This window comes from Pelophylax lessonae (assembly GCF_965119305.1).
Source record: "Pelophylax lessonae genome assembly, chromosome: 4".
Classification (NCBI taxonomy): domain Eukaryota; kingdom Metazoa; phylum Chordata; class Amphibia; order Anura; family Ranidae; genus Pelophylax; species Pelophylax lessonae.
Window position 1 is genome coordinate 401724262 of NC_138771.1, and position 22110 is coordinate 401746371.

The window sequence follows — 22110 nt, forward strand, 5'->3', positions numbered from 1 at the left end:
TAATTACCATCTTCCCGAGTTTGAGAGTTGGAAGTTCTGGGTCTGGTATACCTATTGAAATTTTTATCCCATTTATAGGCTCTACTTGCTCTAAAAGCTTGTTGGTCCTTATTCATTTTTTTATCTTTTCTTTTAATAATTTTTCCACTATGTTTTTCTACTGCATTTTTGATTTCAAGATTTTTTTTCCTTAAAAATGGGTTTATTTTGGAATGCTGCTAGTTTATTAACAATCTCCACGATTTCTTTGTCTAGTATTAGGGCTTCAGCCTCATAGTATTCTTTTAATATTTTCATAATTTCAATGGAGCATTTTGTTAAATTTTCTTCCCATTTTCCCTTCATCTCAGATGAGATGGAGTTGATGGTTGGGAAAATTTGAATCCTAAGGCCGATCGGTACAATTTTAGATTGAATATATTGTTGAAAATAGGTAGCATGCCAAAAAAAGGTTGTCTTACGGATGAGAAGTTGTTTTAGGCGATTTGTTATTTGTGAGATCTCCGAGTCTTCTTTGTTCGATCCTCTAATTTCCGTCTGGATTTGCAACATGTAGTTAGACCACATGTTACTGTAACGCTCCTGCGTTTTTGTAGTAGGCTGGATATGCAGCAGCAAAATCTCCACTCAGTAGTCATGTAGAGATGTGTTGAATAACCAGATCCAACTCTCCAGACTCATCACTGTGGGCCTGTCAGCTTCAACATACATATATATACACACTCAATAAGATGTTCCTGGAGTGGTAGAATGTATATGACAGTATGAAGGTGATGTGCTGAAGGGACAGGTGTGAACAGTGCTAGAGATGGTAAGCACTTGATAGGTTTGTTCAGGAGAGTACTAGATGGTATTAGGTAGAGTGCAGATAGGTTAGTTATCGAGTATGGTAACAGGTGGTAAGGACAGCAGATGACAATTACAGGATAGACTAACCCAGTGCAAGGATAGATGGTGGTAGACTCAAGAGCTAACAATCTATGTAGCAGTGCAGATGATAGATGGTAGTAGACTTAAGAGCAAGCAATCTATGTAACAGTGCAGATGATAGATGGTGGTAGACTCAAGAGCAAGCAATCTATGTAACAGTGCAGATGATAGATAGTGTAAGTAAGGTTATGGAGGATTCCCCTGTGGGGTACTTATCACTAGTAAATGTTAGTAGTAGAGGGGTCCAGTAGAGAGGGAAAGATCCGGTAGCGAGATACAGGGATCAGTAGCGAGGTTCCGGTCTGCTCCAGGTAGAAGTAATTAGCTGGAGGTTCCGACAGCAAGACAGGCTTGAAAGCATGTGGATACACAAGGCAGGTTGAGTGAAGGGTGGAAACAGCATGCCGAGAGTGATCGGGTAGCGAGATACAGGATCAGATATGAAACAAGTTCAGGTAGCGAGATACAGGAGCGAGTAACATCTGGTATGCTGCTTCACTGATGGCAGGTTGAACGAACGACGTGAGTGAGAACGCCGGCGGTTGAAATAGCCGCTCTGCGGCGCTCAGCGATGACATCATCTGTCTTAAAGGTGTATGCGTACCACCTAGTAAGAAAGGTGGGACACATATTTGGAAGGAAATAAATTATTAAGGGTACCAGAGGTACCAGAATCTTACAGTTACCAAGATAGTCAGTCATGGTGTCCCTGAGAACAAAAAAAAAAAAAAAAAAAAAAAAAAGGGGGGGTCCCTAGGGAGGGGAAAGGGGGAGAGTAGAAGCTATTTTTTCATAAATACCAGAAAAATACACAACCTGTTTAAATTTTGTCTAAAATTCTACATATAAACTGATGTGAATTGAATAGGTAAGCTCCCTTTTAAATGTTAAATGTTAAACATGGATTTTCTTATTTTTTAAACCTTCTGCTTTTATATCTGTCGCCATACAGCCCTCCTCTCCTCCTCATGTGGCCGGTTACTGCACCCGCTCTTGGACTTCGGCCCCTGACTGGCTGCGGATACTGGCCAACACGCCCCCCCTTAAGAATATCCGACTGACCACTCCAGTTAACATTCAACCTTTCCCTATTCCCTTCTCCATGCATTTCCTTTCTCTCTCCCATTTTTTCATTATTATGGGTAAAATAAAACAAATGACAAATACTGATAGAGCTTTATTTTAATGTACATAAACAGGTATTGACACTCCGATACATAATACTCAATATTGGATAAAAATGAATAGGAATAAACTCTAATACACTCTACACATAGGTAAATAAAAGACTATGGCATGAGGTAAAAATAGAATTTGATGATGATAATATAGATGTTTATAGTATTATGTTTTTCCTACAGTAAAGATGTTGTATTTTTGGATACTAATACATGTGTTACTTATCCTATAGAACTGTACAATTGTGCTCATTTGCTGGAACCTGAGGAAGCAACTCCTGCGAAACGTGTAGTTACAGCTTTCCTCCTAAATACATAGCCCAATACTAGGGTCCAATGTATTGCACTGTTATGCAGAAAATGTATATATGTAGCTATGATCTAAACTGTTTTTCTATGTAACTTTGTAACAAATGAATAAAAACTTTTGTATGTACCTTTTACATTGTCTGAAGTGTGGAAATATCTCTTTGCATTAGTGGCACATTTAAATCCCCAGGTCTGAGTCGGCCTGCACCCAGGTGTAGACCTTCACAGACCGCTCCTTACCTACACACAATTTCTGCCCTATGGGGAAGGTGCCAACCAATCTCTTCTGAGTATAAAAAGCCAATCTCTCCCCCACTACAACGAACAATAAGGAGGCACTTGAAGAAAGATGGGCTGCATGGTCGAGTCGCCAAAAGAAAGCCATTACTACGCAAATGCCACAAAGTATCCCGCTTACAATAAGCCAAACACCACAGAGACCAGCCTCAAACCTGGCACAAAGTCATTTGGAGGGATGAGACCAAAATTGAGCTTTTTGGCCACAGCCATAAATGCTACATTTGGAGAGAAGTCAACAAGGCCTATGATGAAAGGTACACCATTCCTACTGTGAAACACGAAGGTGGATCGCTGATGTTTTGGGGATGTGAGCTACAAAGGCACAGGAAATTTGGTCAGAATTGATGGCTGATGGCAAGATGAATGCAGTATTTTATCAAAAAATACTGGAGGAAAATTTGTATTCATCAGCCCGGAAGCTGTTCATGGGACGTACTTGGACATTCCAACATGACAATGATCGTAAACACAAGGCCAAGTAAACCTGTCATTGGATACAGCAGAATAAAGTTAAGGTTCTGGAGTGGCCATCTGTCTCCTGACCTCCATATCATTGAGCCACTCTAGGGAGATCTCAAACAAGCAGTTCATGCAAGATAGCTCAAGAATTTACAGGAACTGGAGGCTTTGTACCAGGAAGAATAGGCAGCTTTACCATCTGAGAAGATAAAGAGTCTCATCCACAAATACCACAAAAGACTTCAAATCATTGATTTTTTAAATGGGGCAATACCAGTATTAAGAACTGGGGTATGTAAACTTTTGATCAGGGTCATTTGGGTAGTTTCTGTTGTCATTATGATTTTGGAGTAAACACCATTGAATAATAATAAATGGCTTCAGTCAAACACTAACTACAAGTGAAAAAAGTTTGTGTTCTCATTCATATTCTCGGAAAAATGGCCACCCCCCCTTACCTGTCCCCTTCCCCCCCCTCTCACTACTGAGGCTATGGGATGCTTGAAGCTGCTCCCAGGGGCTAGGACCTAGTGTAAGGCTAATGGCAGGGGGGGTGGGATGCGCCGTCGGCAACCGAACGATCGATCGTGCGCGGGAGGGGGGGGATTCACCTGTCAGGCCCCCTTCCTGTCCATCCTGTCCAGGAGGCTGGGGGGTCCCCCCCCCCCTCCCCCCAGAAGCTCTGCAGGGCCGCCATTTTTTTGTAGCCCATGTTTCTGTGCATACTAAAAATGGAGGACGCAGCTGCATCGGGTAGAGGCTACCTGATGACGCGAGATTGAGACGCGAAATGCATTGTGGTCCCTCGTAATACCCGGAAACAGATAGATCCAGCGACGTCATATCCTTCCTACTTGGCATGCACGCTGCCGCTGCCACGCTACCAGGGCTGGAGAGGGGACTCTAAGCAAAAACAAACCGAGCACCAGAAACAGACCCTTTTAAACACACACAGCGGTTTCACCTAGTGCCAGGAAAGGCACTACCTCTTGTAAGCAGCCATCTCTTATTTTTTATATTTATTTTAAAAATAAAAACGGTATTATACTATATTTGGCTTCCCCACTATTTTTCCTATATACACCTGAGTGAAATCCAGAAATAGGAGTGGAGGAGTTCGGTGCAGGACTGATCCATCCTGTAAAGGGATTAAAGGCGATTTAGGTCCTGGCGACCTAAAGCCATCTGGTAAAAGGGCAGTTATTGCTTATTTTATCAAGAGCACATTGTAGCACAAAATCACCTTGAAGAACTCCGTTATTCTCACGGACTATTTTCACTTGTCGCACAACAATTTTATGGATACACCTTTTTATTGCATATGTTTTATAAATATCCTATGAATTTTATCAACATTATTTATTAATTTCACTTCAATATCACCAGTGTCACTCATTTAATATTTATTTTCACATAAAGTCACGGATTATGCACATTGCTTGTGACAAATTATTTGGAAATATTGATTTTTACCAGAAATGTTTATTTAATGCTATTCTCACAATTTTATTTATATTTATACACTGGTTGCACTTTAAATTAGATAAATAACACTAGCACAACTACCAGAATTTGCTTACAACCAGAGATAACATCTATATTTCTCAATACTCCTACAGCCATATGAAATAATGCTATTAACCCATACTATTGTTAGCGCCCATTTTTCATTAATATTAGCAGCTGCGACTGAGGCGCAGGATACGTTTGGCACTCGCAAGCCATCCAGAGCGGCAAAGATTTTCCCCCTTCCTGCATATTTTGACAACATGGTCAAAAGAGTGGGACGCCCAAAGTGTCCCCCTGGGGTGCCTAAGCGGATTGCTAGACGCTACCCCTTTGAAGGAGTGAGAACTTCTTTTCTGCCTAGTGTCCTACTCCTGTAGGGGGCAGCATAACCCTACTGTTAAGAACAGAGACTGCATCCATCAATGAACTTCAGATAAAAGTATTTTACAGTAAGACAAAAATCAAATTTTGAGTAGGGGTGTACATAGAAGGAATGGGGGATGCTGGGTTGTTAAAAAAAAAAAAAACGTTATAGCCAGATCTGTCAATATTTTCAAACCAGGGGGATTTTGGTGTGGTTTTGTGCACTTCTTTTTTTTTCCAATTTGCTTTAATAAAATTTGTGGCCTAATCTGTCTACTTTAAGCTGAACTAAACCCCCTTACTGGGGTTGGTGCCATCTTGGCTTTTATTTGGATTGGCAGTTATAGCTAATACAGAAATGTGGAGCCAGCCACTTAAGGGCTTGAAAGATCAGTTAAAAGCTGACATGAGCACACTGCAAACTATGACCGCTACAGTGAGGGGAAAAAAGTATTTCTCTATTGTCCATTGACAGACGCAGCCTCCTCTCCATAAGCCGAGTGGGTTATGCTGCCACCTGTAGGAGTAGTGGTGGCAGCATAACCCACTCAGCTCATGGAGATGAGGCTGCCTCTGTCGATGGACATCAGAGAAAAAGATTTTACGGTAAGATCTTACAAAAATCCTATTTTGATCCCCTGCTAATCTTGTGCGTTTGCCCACTGACAAAGAAATGATCAGTCTAAAATTATATTGTTAGGTTTATTTTAACAGTAAGAGACAGAATAACACAAATATCCAGAAAAACTAATTTCAAAAAAGTTTTATAAATGGATTTGCATTTTGAGTGAAATAAGTATTTGATCCCATATCAGACAGCAACTTTTCTGGCTCCCAGGTGTCTTCTATACAGGTAATGAGCTGAGATTAGGTGCACTCCCTTTGAGAGTGCTCCTAATCTCAGCTTGTTAACTGTATAAAAGACACCTGTCCACAGAAGTAATCAGATTTCAATCTCTCCACCAGAGCCAAGACCAAAGAACTGTCCAAGGATGTCAGGGACAAGATTGTAGACCTACGCAAGGCTGGAAAGGGTTACAAGACCATCGCCAAGCAGCTTGGTGAGAGGGTGACCACAGTTGGGTGCGATTTATTCAGGGAACAGTGATGAATCAGCCCAGAACTACATGGGAGCATTTGTCAATGATCTCAAGGCAGCTGGGGTCATAGTCACCAAGAAAACAATTGGTAGCACACTACGCCGTGAAGGACTAAAACCCTGCAGCGCCCACAAGGTCCCCCTGCTCAAGAAAGCACATGTACAGACCCGTCTGAAGTTTGCTAATGAAAATCTGAATGATTCAGGGAACTGGGTGAAAGTGTTGTGGTCAGATGAGACCAAAATCAAGCTCCTTAGCATTACCTCAACTCTCTGTATTTGTAAGAGGAATGCTGCCTATGACCCCCAAGAACACCATCCCCTCTGTCAAACATGGAGGTGGAAACATTATGCTTTGGGGGTGTTTTTCTGCTAAGAGGACAGGACAACTTCACTGCATCAAAGGGACGATGGATGGGGCCATGTACTGTCAAATCTTGGGTGAGATCCTCCTTCCCTCAGACAGGGCATTGAAAATGGGTCGTCGATGGGTATTCCAGCATGACAATGACCCAAAATACACGGCCAAGGCAACAAAGGAAGGGCTCAAGAAGAAGCAGATTAACCCCTTAGTGCTGATGGAATGCAAATATGCGGCCTCGGATTTGGGGGCTTGTACCGGGGTAATGCCTGCAGCTAGAGGCATCACCCCGGTACGGTTGTTTAGAGCAGACGGTCGGCTTTCTTGTAATGACAACTGATGTGGCTCAGCCAGGTCTCCCGTCCCATCGAAAGACCTTGAGCCACCAGCCGACACATCCGCTGGCTGGCCGAAGACCTGAACAAAGTCGAATTTGGCTCTGATCGGGTCTCCGATGTAAAAACCCGGAAGCGATGTCATGACATCACTTACCGGTACTGGAGCCTTAAAGGCATCAGATTAAAAAAAAAATGACAGCATTCAAAACAGCCAGACTTAGCGTTTTGAATGCTTTTAGGTGCAGATGAGGGGTTTGGGGTCTTTTAGACCCCAGATTCCTCGATAAAGAGCACCTTTCACTGCCTATTACTGTCACAGGGGATGTTTATATTCCTCGTGACAGCAGTAAACGTGATCAAAAAATTTTGTTTTTTAAATGAATAGTGTAAAAATTAAAAAAATAAAATAAAAAATAATTTAGAAGAAAAAATTAAAGCGTCCTCTCCCTCTGTGCTCGTGCGCAGAAGCGAACACACACGCAAGTCGCGCCCGCATATGAAAACTGTGTTCAGGCCACACGTGAGGTATCACCGCAATCGGAGCGAGAGCAAATATTCTAGCACAAGACCTCCTATGTAATTAAACAGGTACCGTATTTTCCGGCGTATAAGACGACTTTTTAACCCAGGAAAATCTTCTCAAAAGTCGGGGGTCGTCTTATACGCCGGGTATCGTCTTATAGGGCGGATGCTAAAACTTCGGAGCCGACTGAACTATGCGGTAGGGGGGATGGACTCAAAAAGGGCCACGGTATGCCTGCTTGGATTGGCTCTCCCTGCTTCCAAGCCCTCCCTGTCTCAGAGACTATGGTATGCCTCTTTCACCCGTCTGGCCCGCCCTTGTATCCTAATACCGTACCTCCTCCTCTGCGTCTCGCTCCTGAGGCCTGCAGTAAAGCGGAGCAGGCGCGCGTGTGCGAGATCTGAGAGGCAGAGAAAAAGGTACGGTAACAGGATACAATGGCGGGCCAGACAGGTGAAAGAGGCATGTTTTTCTGGTCACATCGCCGCGCTCTCTCTCTCTCTCTTTTTCCATACCTCGGGCATATGGTATTTTTAATCATAGATAGCATCTAGGTGCTGGATCACACTATATAAATGTGGAAGGGCTGGTTGTGTACAGAAAGCAAAAATATCTTTGCGTTACAGACAGGATGCTGAATTGGTTATGAAAACTGAAAATTCAAGTGACACAGTATCGTCTATGACAAACATGCATTCAAAAATTAAAAAAACACTGTCACTGAGATCAGGGGCCATTTTTCATTTTGTTTCCTGAGTTAAAACTTGCCAATTATGTTATCCTCTAACTATTGGGTCATAGTTTGAAATCAAATATTGAAATATTGACCATATTGAAATCAAATGTGATGCTTTTTTAATTTGTATTTGATGTGCGTTGGAAGAGGGGTAGTATATCCCAAACTCTATATTTTACCTGGAAAAATATACGCCAGAAAATATGGTAATCCTTAATTCCTTAAATCGCCTATGGAGATTTTTAAGTCTTGAAGATTGTCGCCATTCCACAAGTGTACGCAATTTTAAAGCATGACACGTTGGGTATCTATTTACTCTATGTAACATCATCTTTCACATTATACAAAAAAATTGGGCAAACTTTTTTTTTTTTCTTTCAATAGATGAAAGTGTATTTCCTCCCAAAAAATTGAATTTAAAAGACCGCTGAGAAAATACCGTGTGACATAAAATATTGCAACGATCAACATTTTTTTCTCTAGGGTCTCTGCTAAGAGAGAAAAAAAAATGTGTATGTGTGTGTGTGTGTGTGTGTGTGTGTGTGTGTATGTATGTATGTATGTATGTGTATAATATATATATATATATATATATATATATATTTGTGTGTGTGTATGTATGTGTGTATATATATATATATATATATATATATATATATATATATATATATAATTAGGGCTGCAACTAACGATTATTTTGTCTGTCGACTAATCTAACGATTATTTTTCTGATTAGTCGACTAATCTAACGATTATTTTATTTCTTTTTTTTTTTACTTGAGTGTTCTTTTTTTGATTAGCTAATTAATCCTTTGAATAACTTTACAAAAAATGATACGTACAACTTCTAATATAATATTTCACATTTTTTCCAAAAAATACTTCAATGTGGTTGAAGTTTTTACAGTATACAAAAATAAAATGTAAAAAGGGAAAAATTTCTGCGCTAAAGATAAAATTATATGAGTGAAATAGCATACAAGAAAAGCTGCTGGCACTGATCTATAGTGTACTTTATTATATGAGGGGAGAGCAGGGTAAAGCTCTATAGTGTGCATATACTTGAGAGCGGGGTAAAGCCCATCAGTGCCCATCAGTGAAGGAGAAAGATGAATTCCTTATTTACAAAATGTTATAACCGAAACTAAGAAAAACCTTTCTCAGTTGAACCTACAGACAGGTCCATCAGCCTGCACTGTATTGTATAAATCTTTCTCTAAGATGCGAGTTATTTCTGCTGGAAACTGCTCTCTGCCATCAGTAGCAGCATGGCATACTTTGTGGATCTTCTCACAGCAGGGGTTGCAGCAAACACAGACCCCCACATAGCTGAGTGATTACCTTATCTCCCAGTCTTTTCATGCCTCAGTCTTTCATGTCTTTCCTGGTCTTTTCATGTCTTCTGCACTCCGAGGAGGGGGAGGAGGAGAACGGCCGGCGCGAGCAGGGGGCGTGTGAGGTCACGTGTGACGCGTCGACACCTTTCACACATGTCGACGTATTTCTGTAGTCGACGTAATCGATTACGTTGACGCATCGTTGCAGCACTAATATATATATATATATATATATATATATATATATATATATATATATATATATATATATACAAATGTTTTGGGGTTTTAAAGTAATTTTCTAGCAAAAAATACTGATTTTAACTTGTAAGCAACATATGTCAGAAAAAGGATTAGGCTCCAAGGGGTTAATCCCATAGAAAATATGTAGAGGGAACTAAGGGTTAGAGTTACCAAATGTCAGCCTTGAAGTCTTTATGACTTGGAGAGGATATGAAAAAAGGAGTGGGACAAAATCCCTCCTGAGATGTATGGAAACCTGGTGGCCAACTATAAGAAACGTCTGACCTTTGTGATTGCCCACAAGAGTTTTGCAGGTTAGTACCAGGGAAGTTAGAGGTAGTGTAGGTTAGGAAAAGCAGTTCGTTAATATATCCCCATAGAGTAGTGGGTAATAATGTCCGACAGGATTGCGGATGCCACTCAGTGCACTTCTTGCTGCATGTATGCGTTCCTTGATGAACCATTCGAGGGCGAATACTGCTGTGCAAGATGTGAGCAACTTGTTGCTCTGGTAGACCAGATCCTGGACCTACAGAACACAGTGGCAACATTGCGTGGCATCAACAACCTGGAAAGGAGCTTGGACATTACCTATCAGGCGCTGGTAGGGGCCAGCATAGAGGAGGGAAGGAACAGAGGAGACGCAAGCAGCAGAGGTACGCAGCTGGGTGACTGTTAGGAAGGGTAGAGGGAGGAGTGCCAGGGAGGCCAATCCTGAGTTGGTACACCCTAACAAATCTGCCGAGTTGCAGGTTGAGGGGGATATCAGCTCAGGGGTGGCAGAGCTGGAGCACGCACCCTCCCCCAGCTGCCAGGGGAGGGAAGGCTCCAGGAAGAAGGGGGGCGGTAACTCAGGAAAGGTTAGAAAGGTTGTGGTAGTTGGGGACTCAATTATCAAGAGGACAGAGAGGGCAATCTGTAAAAAAGATCTCGTGAACCAAACAGTTTGTTGTTTACCGGGCGCCCGCGTTCGGCACATCGCAGATCTGGCAGACAGATTGATGTGGGGGGCTGGGGATGACCCAGCGGTCATCGTGCATGTGGGCACTAATGACAAAGTTAAAGGTAGGTGGAGGATCCTTAAGAATGATTTCAGGGACTTAGGTAATAGATTGAGGAAAAGGACCTCCAAGGTGGTTTTCTCTGAAATACTGCCTGTACCTCGAGCCACACAAGAGAGGCAGAAGGAGATTAGGGAACTTAACAAGTGGCTGAGGAATTGGTGTAGGAAGGAGGGGTTTGGGTTCCTGGAGAACTGGGCTGACTTCTCAGTAGGCTACCAGCTCTTTAGTAAGGATGGGCTGCACCTTAATGGGGACGGTACAGCTCTTTTGGGGAGAAAGATGGCCACCAAGTTGGAGGGGCTTTTAAACTAGGAGACGGGGGGGAGGGCTCAGAAGTAGAGTCGGGAGGGAGGGAGCAGAGGACAGAAGGCAGCTGTAGTGTCAGCAGCGACAGTAGGTTCACAATGTCAATTGGCAGGTCTGTGCGGGAAAATCTCAGACCAAACAGGAATAAACATAACCGCCAATCACGTTTAACTTCCGTAAAACTAAGAGGGGTATATGCTAATTCCAGGAGCCTAGCTAATAAAATGGATGAGTTGGAAATGTTAGTACATGAGGAGGACATAGACCTTGTGGGAATAACAGAGACTTGGTTCAACCCCTCACATGACTGGCTGGCCAATATCCAAGGGTATTCGGTGTACCGGAAGGACAGGGTAGGAAAAAGAGGGGGAGGGGTATGTCTCTATGTCAAGAACAATATAAAGGTGATAGAAAGGAGTGACATTACGGATGGGATGAGCATGGATTTAGAATCTGTGTGGGTTGAACTCCATAGGGAAGGACAAAAGGGGAAAGTAATTGTGGGGGTTTGCTATAGGCCACCTAACCAAGGGGAGGAGGTAGAGCTGGAATTTTTAGCACTAATGGGTAAAGTGGCAAAATTGGGATCTGTCATCGTATTGGGGGACTTCAATTATCCCGACATTGACTGGGAAGAGGGGACTGCACACTCACAGAAGGCCCGTCTATTCACGGAAACCTTACTGGATAATTACATGTCACAGTTGGTGGATTCCCCTACCAGAGAAAACGCAGTCCTGGATCTATTGCTCACTAATGACCCAGACATAATCTCGGAGGTAGGAGTCCAGGACAACCTGGGCTCTAGCGATCACAGGATGATCACATTTAGTGTAAATAACCATATAACAAGGCAAGTGGGGAACATAAGAACCCTAAACTTCAGAAGGGCAAACTTTCCAAAATTGTACTCATTGATGGAAAGGGTAAACTGGGACCAAACCCTGGGATCCCTGACCACAGAGGAAAAATGGGAATGCTTTAGGAACATATTAGGCAAAGGCATCTTGCAGTGCATTCCTATGGGAAATAAATTTAGAAGAGACAAAGCCAAACCTGGATGGCTAAACTGTAGCGTCAAAAAACTTATTAGGGGGAAAAAATTGGCCTTCAAGAAGTATAAATCAGAGGGCACAGTATCGGCTTTCGAGCAATACAAGGAGGCAAATAAGAAAAGTAAACAAGAAATCAAGATGGCTAAAATCAACTTTGAGAGACAAATAGCAGAGGATAGTAAAAAAAACCCAAAGAAATTCTTTAAATATATCAACAGCAAAAAAACTAAGGCAGAGCATATTGCACACATAATTAACAATGATGGGAGGATGGTTACAGAGGACACTGAAAAAGCAACCGTGCTGAATGCTTTTTTCTCGTCAGTCTTTACACAGGAAAAGGAGGGGTACACTGACCATGACTGTATGGTTAGTAGTAATACACAGGACTTGCCACTATGGCTAACAGAGGGGGAAATCAGGGAAAGGCTGGATAAACTTAACACAAACAAATCACCAGGCCCGGATGGCGTACATCCGAGAGTACTCAAGGAACTCAGTAAAGTTATATCGAGACCACTGTTCCTGATCTTTGCTGACAGTATTAGGACAGGAGATGTACCAGGGGATTGGAAGAAAGCTAACGTGATTCCAATATTCAAAAAGGGCCAGAGGCATATCCCGGGAAATTATAGGCCTGTCAGTTTGACATCAGTAGTATGTAAACTTCTGGAGGGGATGATAAGGGACTATATCGTAGAGTTTGCTAAAGACAACAACATCATCAGCAGTAATCAGCACAAATGGGCGTTCTTGTCAAACCAATCTCCTAACATTCTACGAGGAGGTGAGCTGTGAGCTAGATAGGGGGAGACCAGTGGATGTGGTGTACTTGGATTTCGCTAAGGCGTTTGATACAGTTCCCCACAAGCGCTTAATTTATAAAATAAGGTCTGCAGGTATCGATAGCATGGTTTGCTCTTGGATACGGAACTGGCTAAAAAGGCGTGTCCAAAGGGTAGTAATAAACAGCGCATACTCAGACTGGTCTGAGGTGGTAAGCGGGGTCCCCCAAGGCTCAGTCTTGGGACCAACCTTGTTCAATTTATTCATAAACAACATTGAGGTCGGGATCAGTAGTTCGATATCAGTTTTTGCAGATGACACAAAATTGGGCAGGGCAATAACTTCACAACATGAAGCAGATATCCTACAGAATGACCTGGACAAAATAATGGAGTGGGCAACGACATGGCAAATGAGGTTTAACGTGGAGAAGTGTAAGGTTTTGCACTTGGGGACTAAAAACATAAAAACACAATACACGTTAGGAGGGGAGCCCTTGGGGGAATCAAAAATGGAGAAGGATCTGGGAGTCTTAGTTGATGATAGATTAGGAAACAGCATGCAATGTCAAGCGGCAGCTGCCAAAGCCAGCAGAACATTAGCATGCATAAAGAAAGGGATGCATTCCAGAGATAAGACTATAATCCTTCCACTTTATAAAACTCTGGTCCGACCGCATCTGGAGTATTCCGTCCAGTTCTGGTCGCCAGTCCTCAGGAGGGATGTGTTGGAGCTGGAGAGAGTCCAGAGAAGGGCAACTAAACTAATTAGGGGATTGGAGGACCTTGACTATGAAGAGCGTCTACAATCGCTCGATTTATTCTCCCTGGAGAAGAGACGTCTGAGGGGGGACATGATAGCAATTTATAAATATCTTAATGGGGATCCCAGCTTAGAAAAAAAGCTGTTCATTCGAAGGGATTGCATGAGGACTCGAGGGCATACAATGCGATTAGAGGAGAAGCGTTTTAACCTCAGGCAACGCGGGGGGTTCTTTACTGTTAGGGCAACAAGATTGTGGAATTCTCTACCACAAGAGGTGGTTTCTGCGGGTAGTATGGTGGCTTTCAAAAGACTCTTAGACTTACATCTCAAGGATCAGAACATTCAGGGGTATGTGAGATGATTACAGCCACACACACCTACACAGGTTGAACTAGATGGACTATTGTCTTTATTCAACCTCACCTACTATGTAACTATGTAAGTTTTGCCACCAAGTACCAAGTCATGTTTTGCAAAGGGGTCAAATACTTGTTTCACACATTAAAATGCAACTCAATTTATAACTTTTTTGAAATGCGTTTTTCTGGATGGTTTTGTTGTTCTGTCTCGAACTGTTAAAATAAACTTGCCATTTAAATTTTAGGCTGATCATATCTTTGTCAGTGGGCAAACGTACAAAATCAGCACGGGATCAAATACTTTTTTCTCTCATTGTATCACCAGAGGCATGTTCGCATACACGGTGCTTGTGCTAGTAGGCAGAATGTAAATTTAAACACCAATACGTGCCAATAACAACATTTGATATGTTTGATTTGATATGTTTGATTAAGTTAAATAACATTGAACATTTCTTACAAACTTTCTTTTGAGAAGCCATTGAATTGGTGGGTTTGGACCCGATCAGAGACTCCATTCACCCCTATGAAGCACCAGATGTCAGTGGTGACATGTCCGCTGACACCCGCCGCTATCCGCCCTGATCCTGTTCGCAAAATCCAGACAGATGGTGGTCCTATTTTCCATCCATCTGGTGGAACGGATCGGATAAATGATCTCCCCATAGAGGAGAGCGGGACTTTGTCTGTCTCTACTCTGCGCAGTGAGCAGAGACAGACCTGTCATCCGCCTGCTCAGCAGGGGTTCAACTAAGCAATGCTGAGCAAGCGAATTCCATCCCATGGAGGTGCCCGTGTAAAAGGAGCCTAACATACATCTTAAACACCTTTTCCAATCTTTACTTCTTAGTTCCTGCTTATGTCATTGCCTAGTGCACTGCTGTAATTTCCTCTGAGGAAACTATTTAATTTTGGTTACCTATAGTTTTGATAGAATATATTATCTTTGTTTAGTGACTAGTATTACTTAGATACTTGGTAACGTCCTTCTCATTCTATGACAATGGTAGTTTTGTAATGAATGGATTGAGTAGATTTTATTTTCATATAAAATCTAGATACACTGTTTTGCCATTAGGTTCAATTTATGTTTTCTTTCTTCCTCCAGGTACATTTAAACTCATTATAGAATTTTCAGAAGAATATCCAAACAAACCTCCAACTGTTAGATTTGTTTCAAAAATGTTTCATCCAAATGGTGAGTGCTGGTTGGAAACAAGTAATCATAAAATTGGTTTTAAACTGCTTCCTATTTATGTACAGTGGGTATAGAAAAGAATCACGCTCCTTTTTAAAATCACATTTTCTATCGTCTTTTAACTCATTATATATGCATAAGGATCAGGTGGGCTTCATTCTTGGCAGGCAAGGTTCAAGCCACATTAGAAGGGCGATTTGATCTTATTTCTCTGATACAAACCAACTAGGCAGGTGGTGCTTCCCAAAAAGGTCTACTGCTATGATTGGACTTACAAAAAGCTTTTGATTCAGTGTCCTAGACCTACATGTTCTTGATTTTAAATAAGTGGGGCTTTGGACCACGTTTCCTCCAGATCATGGGGACCCTGTACTCCTATCCATAGGCAAAATTTAGGTTGGTGGTGTATTATTCCGATCCTATAGATATTTTGTGGTGTACTTGTCAGGAATGCCCCTTATCCCCCTTGCTCTCTGCGATTGTAATAGAGATGCTATCCGGGATAATCCTGATATTAACCACTTTACCACCGGAGGATTTTGCTGTCTTGCGTCCAGGCCACTTTTTGCGATTCGGCGCTGTGCGACTTTAACTGTTAACAATTGTTTGCGCGGTCGTGTGACGCCGTACCCAAACGAAATTTACGTCCTTTTTTTCTTACAAACAGAGCTTCCTTTTGGTGGTATTTGATCACCTGTGCGATTTTTACTTTGTGCGCTATAAACAAAAAAAGAGCATTTATTTTGAAAAAATAACTATTTTCTCTTACGTCCTCCGACAGTCGCCGCCTCTTCATATTCGTCACAATGGGGTATTTGACTTTGCTCCGTAGGAGTAGCTAGGCAACAGAATATGTCAATATTAAAGCTTTTAACATATCCCACCCCCAGGGGGTGGTCCCCTCAGTCAATACCCTCCTACTTCCTGTATCCATACCTCAGTTTTCATTGTCTAGCTTTCAGGAGTGGCTGGATGTCTCTATGCTGGGACATTTTGTCTCAGCCTTTATCTTCTTTTTTTGATTTTATTTGAGTTTTTTCTCTCTCTTTACCTAGCTGTTACTTTTGTCAGCATTAGTTAGTTCTTCTGATGAAGAGGATCGCGCGGGCTGGGTCTCGGGCTGGCCCCCCTGATCGCAGGTTGTGGGCCAGTGGCTTCCCAGCCTGCCATCGAGCGTTCAGTCAGGTATTTTTCCTGGCATATGTGAACGACCCATCCCTGTTCGCTGCAGGGATGCTATGGTGAGGTGGCTACCTCACTGGACGCCATGCGGTTTCGCACCGCAGTTCTACTGCGTCCTGGCTGCGACTCTCCCTGTCACATGTGCAGTGGCTTGATCGCTTGTGCGGGTTCCCCACGCCATTCAGGAGGTAAGTGTACTTTGTGTGGGGACCTGTCTGTGTAGTGGGTGTCAGTCTGGGACTGTGTAACCCTGCATGCCTGTTGGGCTCCCTGTCTGGTTTAATGCTGCTGTGGGCTGCAAGGAGAGGGGCTGTTGTACACTGTTCAGTGTCAATACTGTGATTATCTGTGTGACATGCTGTATAGTTATAGGACATGATGTTATACATGTTGGTGCATACATGCGGCGGCCGCTACGGCGGTCCGCCATTTTTATTATAGCTGCAGGCGTGTGCTGGCCATATCTGTGTGATAGGAGCGGCGTTTTTGGCGCCAAGCGCCGCCATTTTGGCGGCGATCGCTCGGGCCGCATGTCAGCGCTGCATGCTCTGCCTTTGCTAGACCCTCACCGGCGGCCATGTTTGTGGAGCCTTCCATAGGCTTTATGGGAGCGGTCTGTGTTTCCTCACTTCCTTTCCCTGAGCAACAGCGATCGGTGCAGCAGCTGAGTGGTCTCTCCAGGTTTATCTTCCTTATCCCTGTATTCCTTGCCTAAGTTTTGTGTTTATCCCTGTGGGGGTCGGTGTGTGCTTGTGTGTGGTGGGCTGCGCTCGCCGCGCTGTTAAAGGGGCAGTACTCCTTTTCTTCCTAACACACTTTTGGGGGCATGGATTCTCAGGAAAGCAAATTTCCTCTCACCTTAGTGGGGGGCCAGGGGACTGCTGCTGCTTCCCCCGAGGGGGGTGATTTGGCTACTGTTGTGGCTAACCTTGTTGCTCAGGTGCAAATGCTTGTGGCTGCTCAATCCAAAAAACGGCCCAGAGTTTCCTCTGATTCAGAGGGTGATGGTGATGGGGCTGCTAGGGCTGGGGTCTCCTTATCGGGGTCCCGTTCGTCCCTGGACCTTGTAGGGTCTGAAGTGGAGGCTGAGGTTGAAGGGGTTGATAATTCCCCCCCCTGGCTCGTCTGAAGAGCTTGCACCCATGGATGACTTGGTTGCTTCTATCAAACAAACACTGCGTTTGCAGAATGAGCCTTGTCCTCCTGCTGTCCTGGCCTCTTATGGGACGCAGCGACGACGCAAATCATCGCAGGTTTTTCCTTGCACTGAGGATTTTCAGCGCGCTGTTAGTGAACAATGGCGCAATATACGGAAGCCATTTGCTTTGCCAAGTAGGTTCAAGCTGCGTTATCCTTTCTCACCCGCTACTGATGAACGTTGGTGTGTGCCTCCTCCGCTGGATCACGCGGTGGCGGTTTTGAATAAGTCCACTGCGATTCCTGCTGAGGATACCCCGGTGTTCCGGGATGCCACGGACAGGAGGCTGGAGTCACTTGCCCGTCATACTTATTCGGTTACCGGTTCCATGCTAAAAGCTATTTTTGCTTCTCTTATGGCAGCTCAGGCTGTCGCGGATTGGACGCAGGTACTTAGGCGCGTCCTGGTGGCTGACTCTGCCCTTCCAGCGACGCTGGCTATGGTAGATAAAATACATCAGGGTGTCATGTATTTGTGTGATGCAGACTTGGATATAGTCCCGTTGGCTGCACGTGTGCACAGCGTGGCGGTGTTGTCACGCCGCCTGATTTGGCTGAAGTGTTGGTCTGTGGACCAATCTTCGTGCAAAACCTTAGCTAATCTGCCCTATACGGGATCTCGCCTTTTTGGCGAACCTTTGGATGCGCTGATAAAAGGGATCACAGGTGGTAAGAGCAGGCTCTTACCCCAATCCCACAAGGCTAAGGTTGCTCCGGGTAAGAAGCATGCTTCTTTTCGGCCCTCTCAGGGGTCCTTTCGTGCCTTTCGGTCGCACTATAAGGGCAAGCCCTTCAAAGGTCAAGGCTCCCAAAAGAAGCCGTGGACAGGTAAGCAGAAGTCCGGCCAGCCCGGATCCGCTGCCCATAACAATGCGGCCTGAAGGGGCGCCCTCACCCAGTTCTGGGGTGGGGGGACGTTTGCTCGGTTTTCTTCAACCCTGGATGGCCCGTGTTCAGGACAGGTGGGTTCAGGAAATCGTTCGATCTGGCTACAAGATCGAGTTTCTCTCTCGGCCGGCGAGCAGATTTTTTCCCTCAAATCTTCAACTGTCTCCGGAGCGGTTGCGGGATCTGCACCTGGCGGTGCGGGACCTGCAAGCTCAGGGAGTGGTGGTTCCGGTGCCTCATCGGGACAGATTTCGGGGGTTTTATTCCAATCTGTTCACCGTGCCCAGGAAGGAGGGCAAGGTGCGTCCAATTCTGGACTTAAAGGCTCTGAACCGCTTTGTGCGGGTTCGCAAGTTCCGCATGGAATCCCTGCGGTCGGTGGTGGCTGCCTGGTTCCGGGGGAATTCATGGCCTCCATCGACTTGAAGGATGCGTACCTTTTTTTTTTTCGAGGGTCACCAGAGGTACCTTCGATTCGCCATTGCGGAGGATCATTACCAATTCGTAGCGCTACCTTTTGGTCTCTCTTCGGCTCCACGGGTGTTCACCAAGGTGCTTGCGCCGGTTCTGGCTTTGTTGAGAGCCCAGGGAATCTCTGTCCTGGGGTATCTGGACGACATTCTTGTTCGGTCTGCGTCCAGCCAGGGTCTGGTGAAGGACCTGTCCGTCACGATGCAGACTCTGCAGGAGTTTGGTTGGATGATAAACTTTCCAAAATCGACCCTGTGCCCGTCGGTTCGTCTTCCCTACCTGGGAATGATTCTGGACTCGGTCCAGACGAGGGTCTTCCTACCGGACGACAAGCTCAGGACTCTTCAGGAAGAAGTCAGGTCCCTCAGGGACGTTCCGTGCTCGTCACTCCGGACGTGCATGCGATGTTTGGGATTGATGGTCTCGGCTTTCGAGGCGATTCCCTTCGCCCAGTTTCACACGCGGGATCTCCAAGCGGAGATCCTGTCCAGGTGGGACGGGCGACCGCAATCTCTGGATCTCCAGATTTCGTTGGGTCATCGCACCAGAAGGGATCTTCTGTGGTGGCTCCAGTCCCCGGCGGTGTCGGGGGGCAAGTCTTTTCGTCCTCTCTCACGGACGGTGGTCACCATGGATGCCAGCCTGTCGGGCTGGGGTGGTGTTCTGGGCGTTCTGTCCGCCCAGGGAACTTGGTCGGAGGAGGAATCCTCCCTTCCGATCAACATTCTGGAATTGCGAGCGATAAATCTCTGCCTTCGACGTTGGACGGACAGGCTGCAGGGCCGTCCCTTTCGGGTGCAGACGGACAATGCCACGGCGGTGGCCTACATCAACCACCAAGGGGGCACCAGGAGTGCCCGAGCGGCTGGTGAAGTGGCCGACATTCTGTCTTGGGCTGAGACGCACGTCCCGGCGATAACGGCGGTTCACATTTCCGGGGGTGGAGAACTGGCAGGCGGATTATCTGAGTCGCCAGTCCCTGGACCAGGGGGAATGGTCCCTCCACCCGGATGTATTCCAGATGTTGTGCGCGAAGTGGGGTCTTCCAGATGTGGACCTGTTCGCGTCTCGTCTGAACAACAAGGTGGAAAGGTTCGTGGCACGAACGCGCGATCCTCGGGCAGACGCGTCAGACGCGTTGGTAGCTCCGTGGCATCAGTACCGACTGATGTATGCATTCCCACCGATTCAACTGCTGTCCAGGTTCCTTCGCAGGTTGAACTCGGAACCGCACATGGTGATTCTTGTGGCGCCGGACTGGCCTCGCCGGTCCTGGTACGCAGACCTCGTGAATCTGGCGGTCGACGCCCCGTGGCGTCTGCCTCTTCTTCGAGAAGATCTTCTGTCTCAAGGACCAATATTCCATCCTGCTTTACAGTCGCTGGCTTTGACGGCCTGGCTGTTGAAACCGAGGTCCTGAAGGATAGGGGTCTCTCCCCTGAGGTCATTCACACTTTGATCAACGCGAGGAAGTCTTCCTCGGGGAAGGTCTATTACCGTACTTGGAAGGCCTATTTTGCCTGGTGTGAGTCCAGGGGGTGTTCCCCTCGCACATACTCGGTGTCTAGGGTGTTGTCCTTTCTTCAAACGGGTGTTGACCAGCGTTTGGCGCTGGCTACGATCAAGGGTCAGGTCTCTGCGCTGGCCGTTCTTTTTCAACGTCCTGTGGCGTCTAACTCCTTGGTTAGCACATTTGTTCAAGGGGTGCGGCATCTGGTCCCTCCTAGGAGGGAACCTCTGCCTCCTTGGGACTTGAATCTTGTTCTATCCGTGTTACAACATGCTCCTTTTGAACAGATCAGGAGGATCTCGTTGTCTATGTTGTCCAAGAAGGTCGCCTTTTTGGTGGCGATCACTTCGGCTCGCAGAGTGTCGGAGCTGGCAGCTTTGTCCTGCAGGTCTCCGTATTTGGTCATTCACTTGGATAAGGTGGTCTTGCGACCTAACCCTTCCTTTCTTCCGAAGAGGATTTCGGAATTTCACCTCAATGAGGACATTGTCTTGCCTTCGCTCTGCGCGAAACCTAAACATCCGAAGGAGGTGGATTTGCACTCCTTGGATGTTGTTCGGGCAATTAGGGTTTACCTAAAATCGACTGAATCTTTTCGCAAGTCTGATTTCTGTTTGTCCTTCCAGAAGGTCCTCGGAAGGGCATGGCGGCGTCGGCTTCCACCATCGCCAAATGGATCAGACAGACCATTGAACAGGCCTATGCTCTGAAGGGGAAAGTTCCCCCCCATGCCTGTGAAGGCGCACTCTACCAGATCTCTGAGTACGTCTTGGGCCTGTCATCATCGGGCTTCTGTGGCCCAGGTGTGTAAGGCGGCGACTTGGTCGTCCGTTCACACCTTCTCAAAGTTCTACAAGGTGGATGTTCAGGCATCGGCGGATGCTTCCTTTGGCCGCAAGGTTCTTAGTGCGGCAGTTCCTTAGGGTCCCTTGTTTTTGGACCTTTGGCTGTTTGGGATATATTTTTTATCCCTAGGTTGTTTTGTTTTTTCCTGGGTTGTTGCTTCTGTTGAGCAAGTTTTTTCATGCTGCCCAGCTGGTTTCCTTCCCTTGGTAAGGTTCCTTTCTCTGATGTGGAGACTGCGTTGCCTTAGGCGCGGCTGCGTTTCCCACCCCTCATGTTTGCACTGCTTTGGGACGTCCCCATTGTGACGAATATGAAGAGGCGGCGACTGTCGGAGGACGTAAGAGAAAACGGAATTTTTGTAAAATCTTACCTGTAAAATTCCTTTCTCTGAGTCCTCCGACAGTCGCCGCCCCCGCCCCTCTTTTGGGGTTTGTTATGTACCCTACTGCTATTCTACTGAAACTGAGGTATGGATACAGGAAGTAGGAGGGTATTGACTGAGGGGACCACCCCCTGGGGGTGGGATATGTTAAAAGCTTTAATATTGACATATTCTGTTGCCTAGCTGCTCCTACGGAGCAAAGTCAAATACCCCATTGTGACGAATATGAAGAGGCGGCGACTGTCGGAGGACTCAGAGAAAGGAATTTTACAGGTAAGATTTTACAAAAATTCTGTTTTTAACATTTCTTTTATATGAAATTCCCCCCCCCCCAAAAAAAAGTAAAAATCAAAATTTTTTTAAATTTTTGGCCAATTGTTTTCTGCTACCTATGTTTGGTAAAAAAATCACAATAA

General features: G+C 45.2%; 1 protein-coding gene across 2 annotated transcripts in view; it reads left to right on the forward strand.

The window, feature by feature from the left end:
- UBE2B (ubiquitin conjugating enzyme E2 B) overlaps positions 1–22110 on the forward strand; it is a 267642-nt gene that overhangs the window by 132244 nt on the left and 113288 nt on the right. The window contains exon 4 of one of the 2 annotated variants that reach the window (XM_082252701.1): positions 15129–15218. The exons of the other annotated variant lie outside the window; for it this stretch is intronic. Coding sequence (XP_082108827.1) covers positions 15129–15218 — 90 coding nt within the window. The remainder of the gene's footprint in view (positions 1–15128; positions 15219–22110) is intronic. 2 annotated transcript variants of the gene reach the window in all.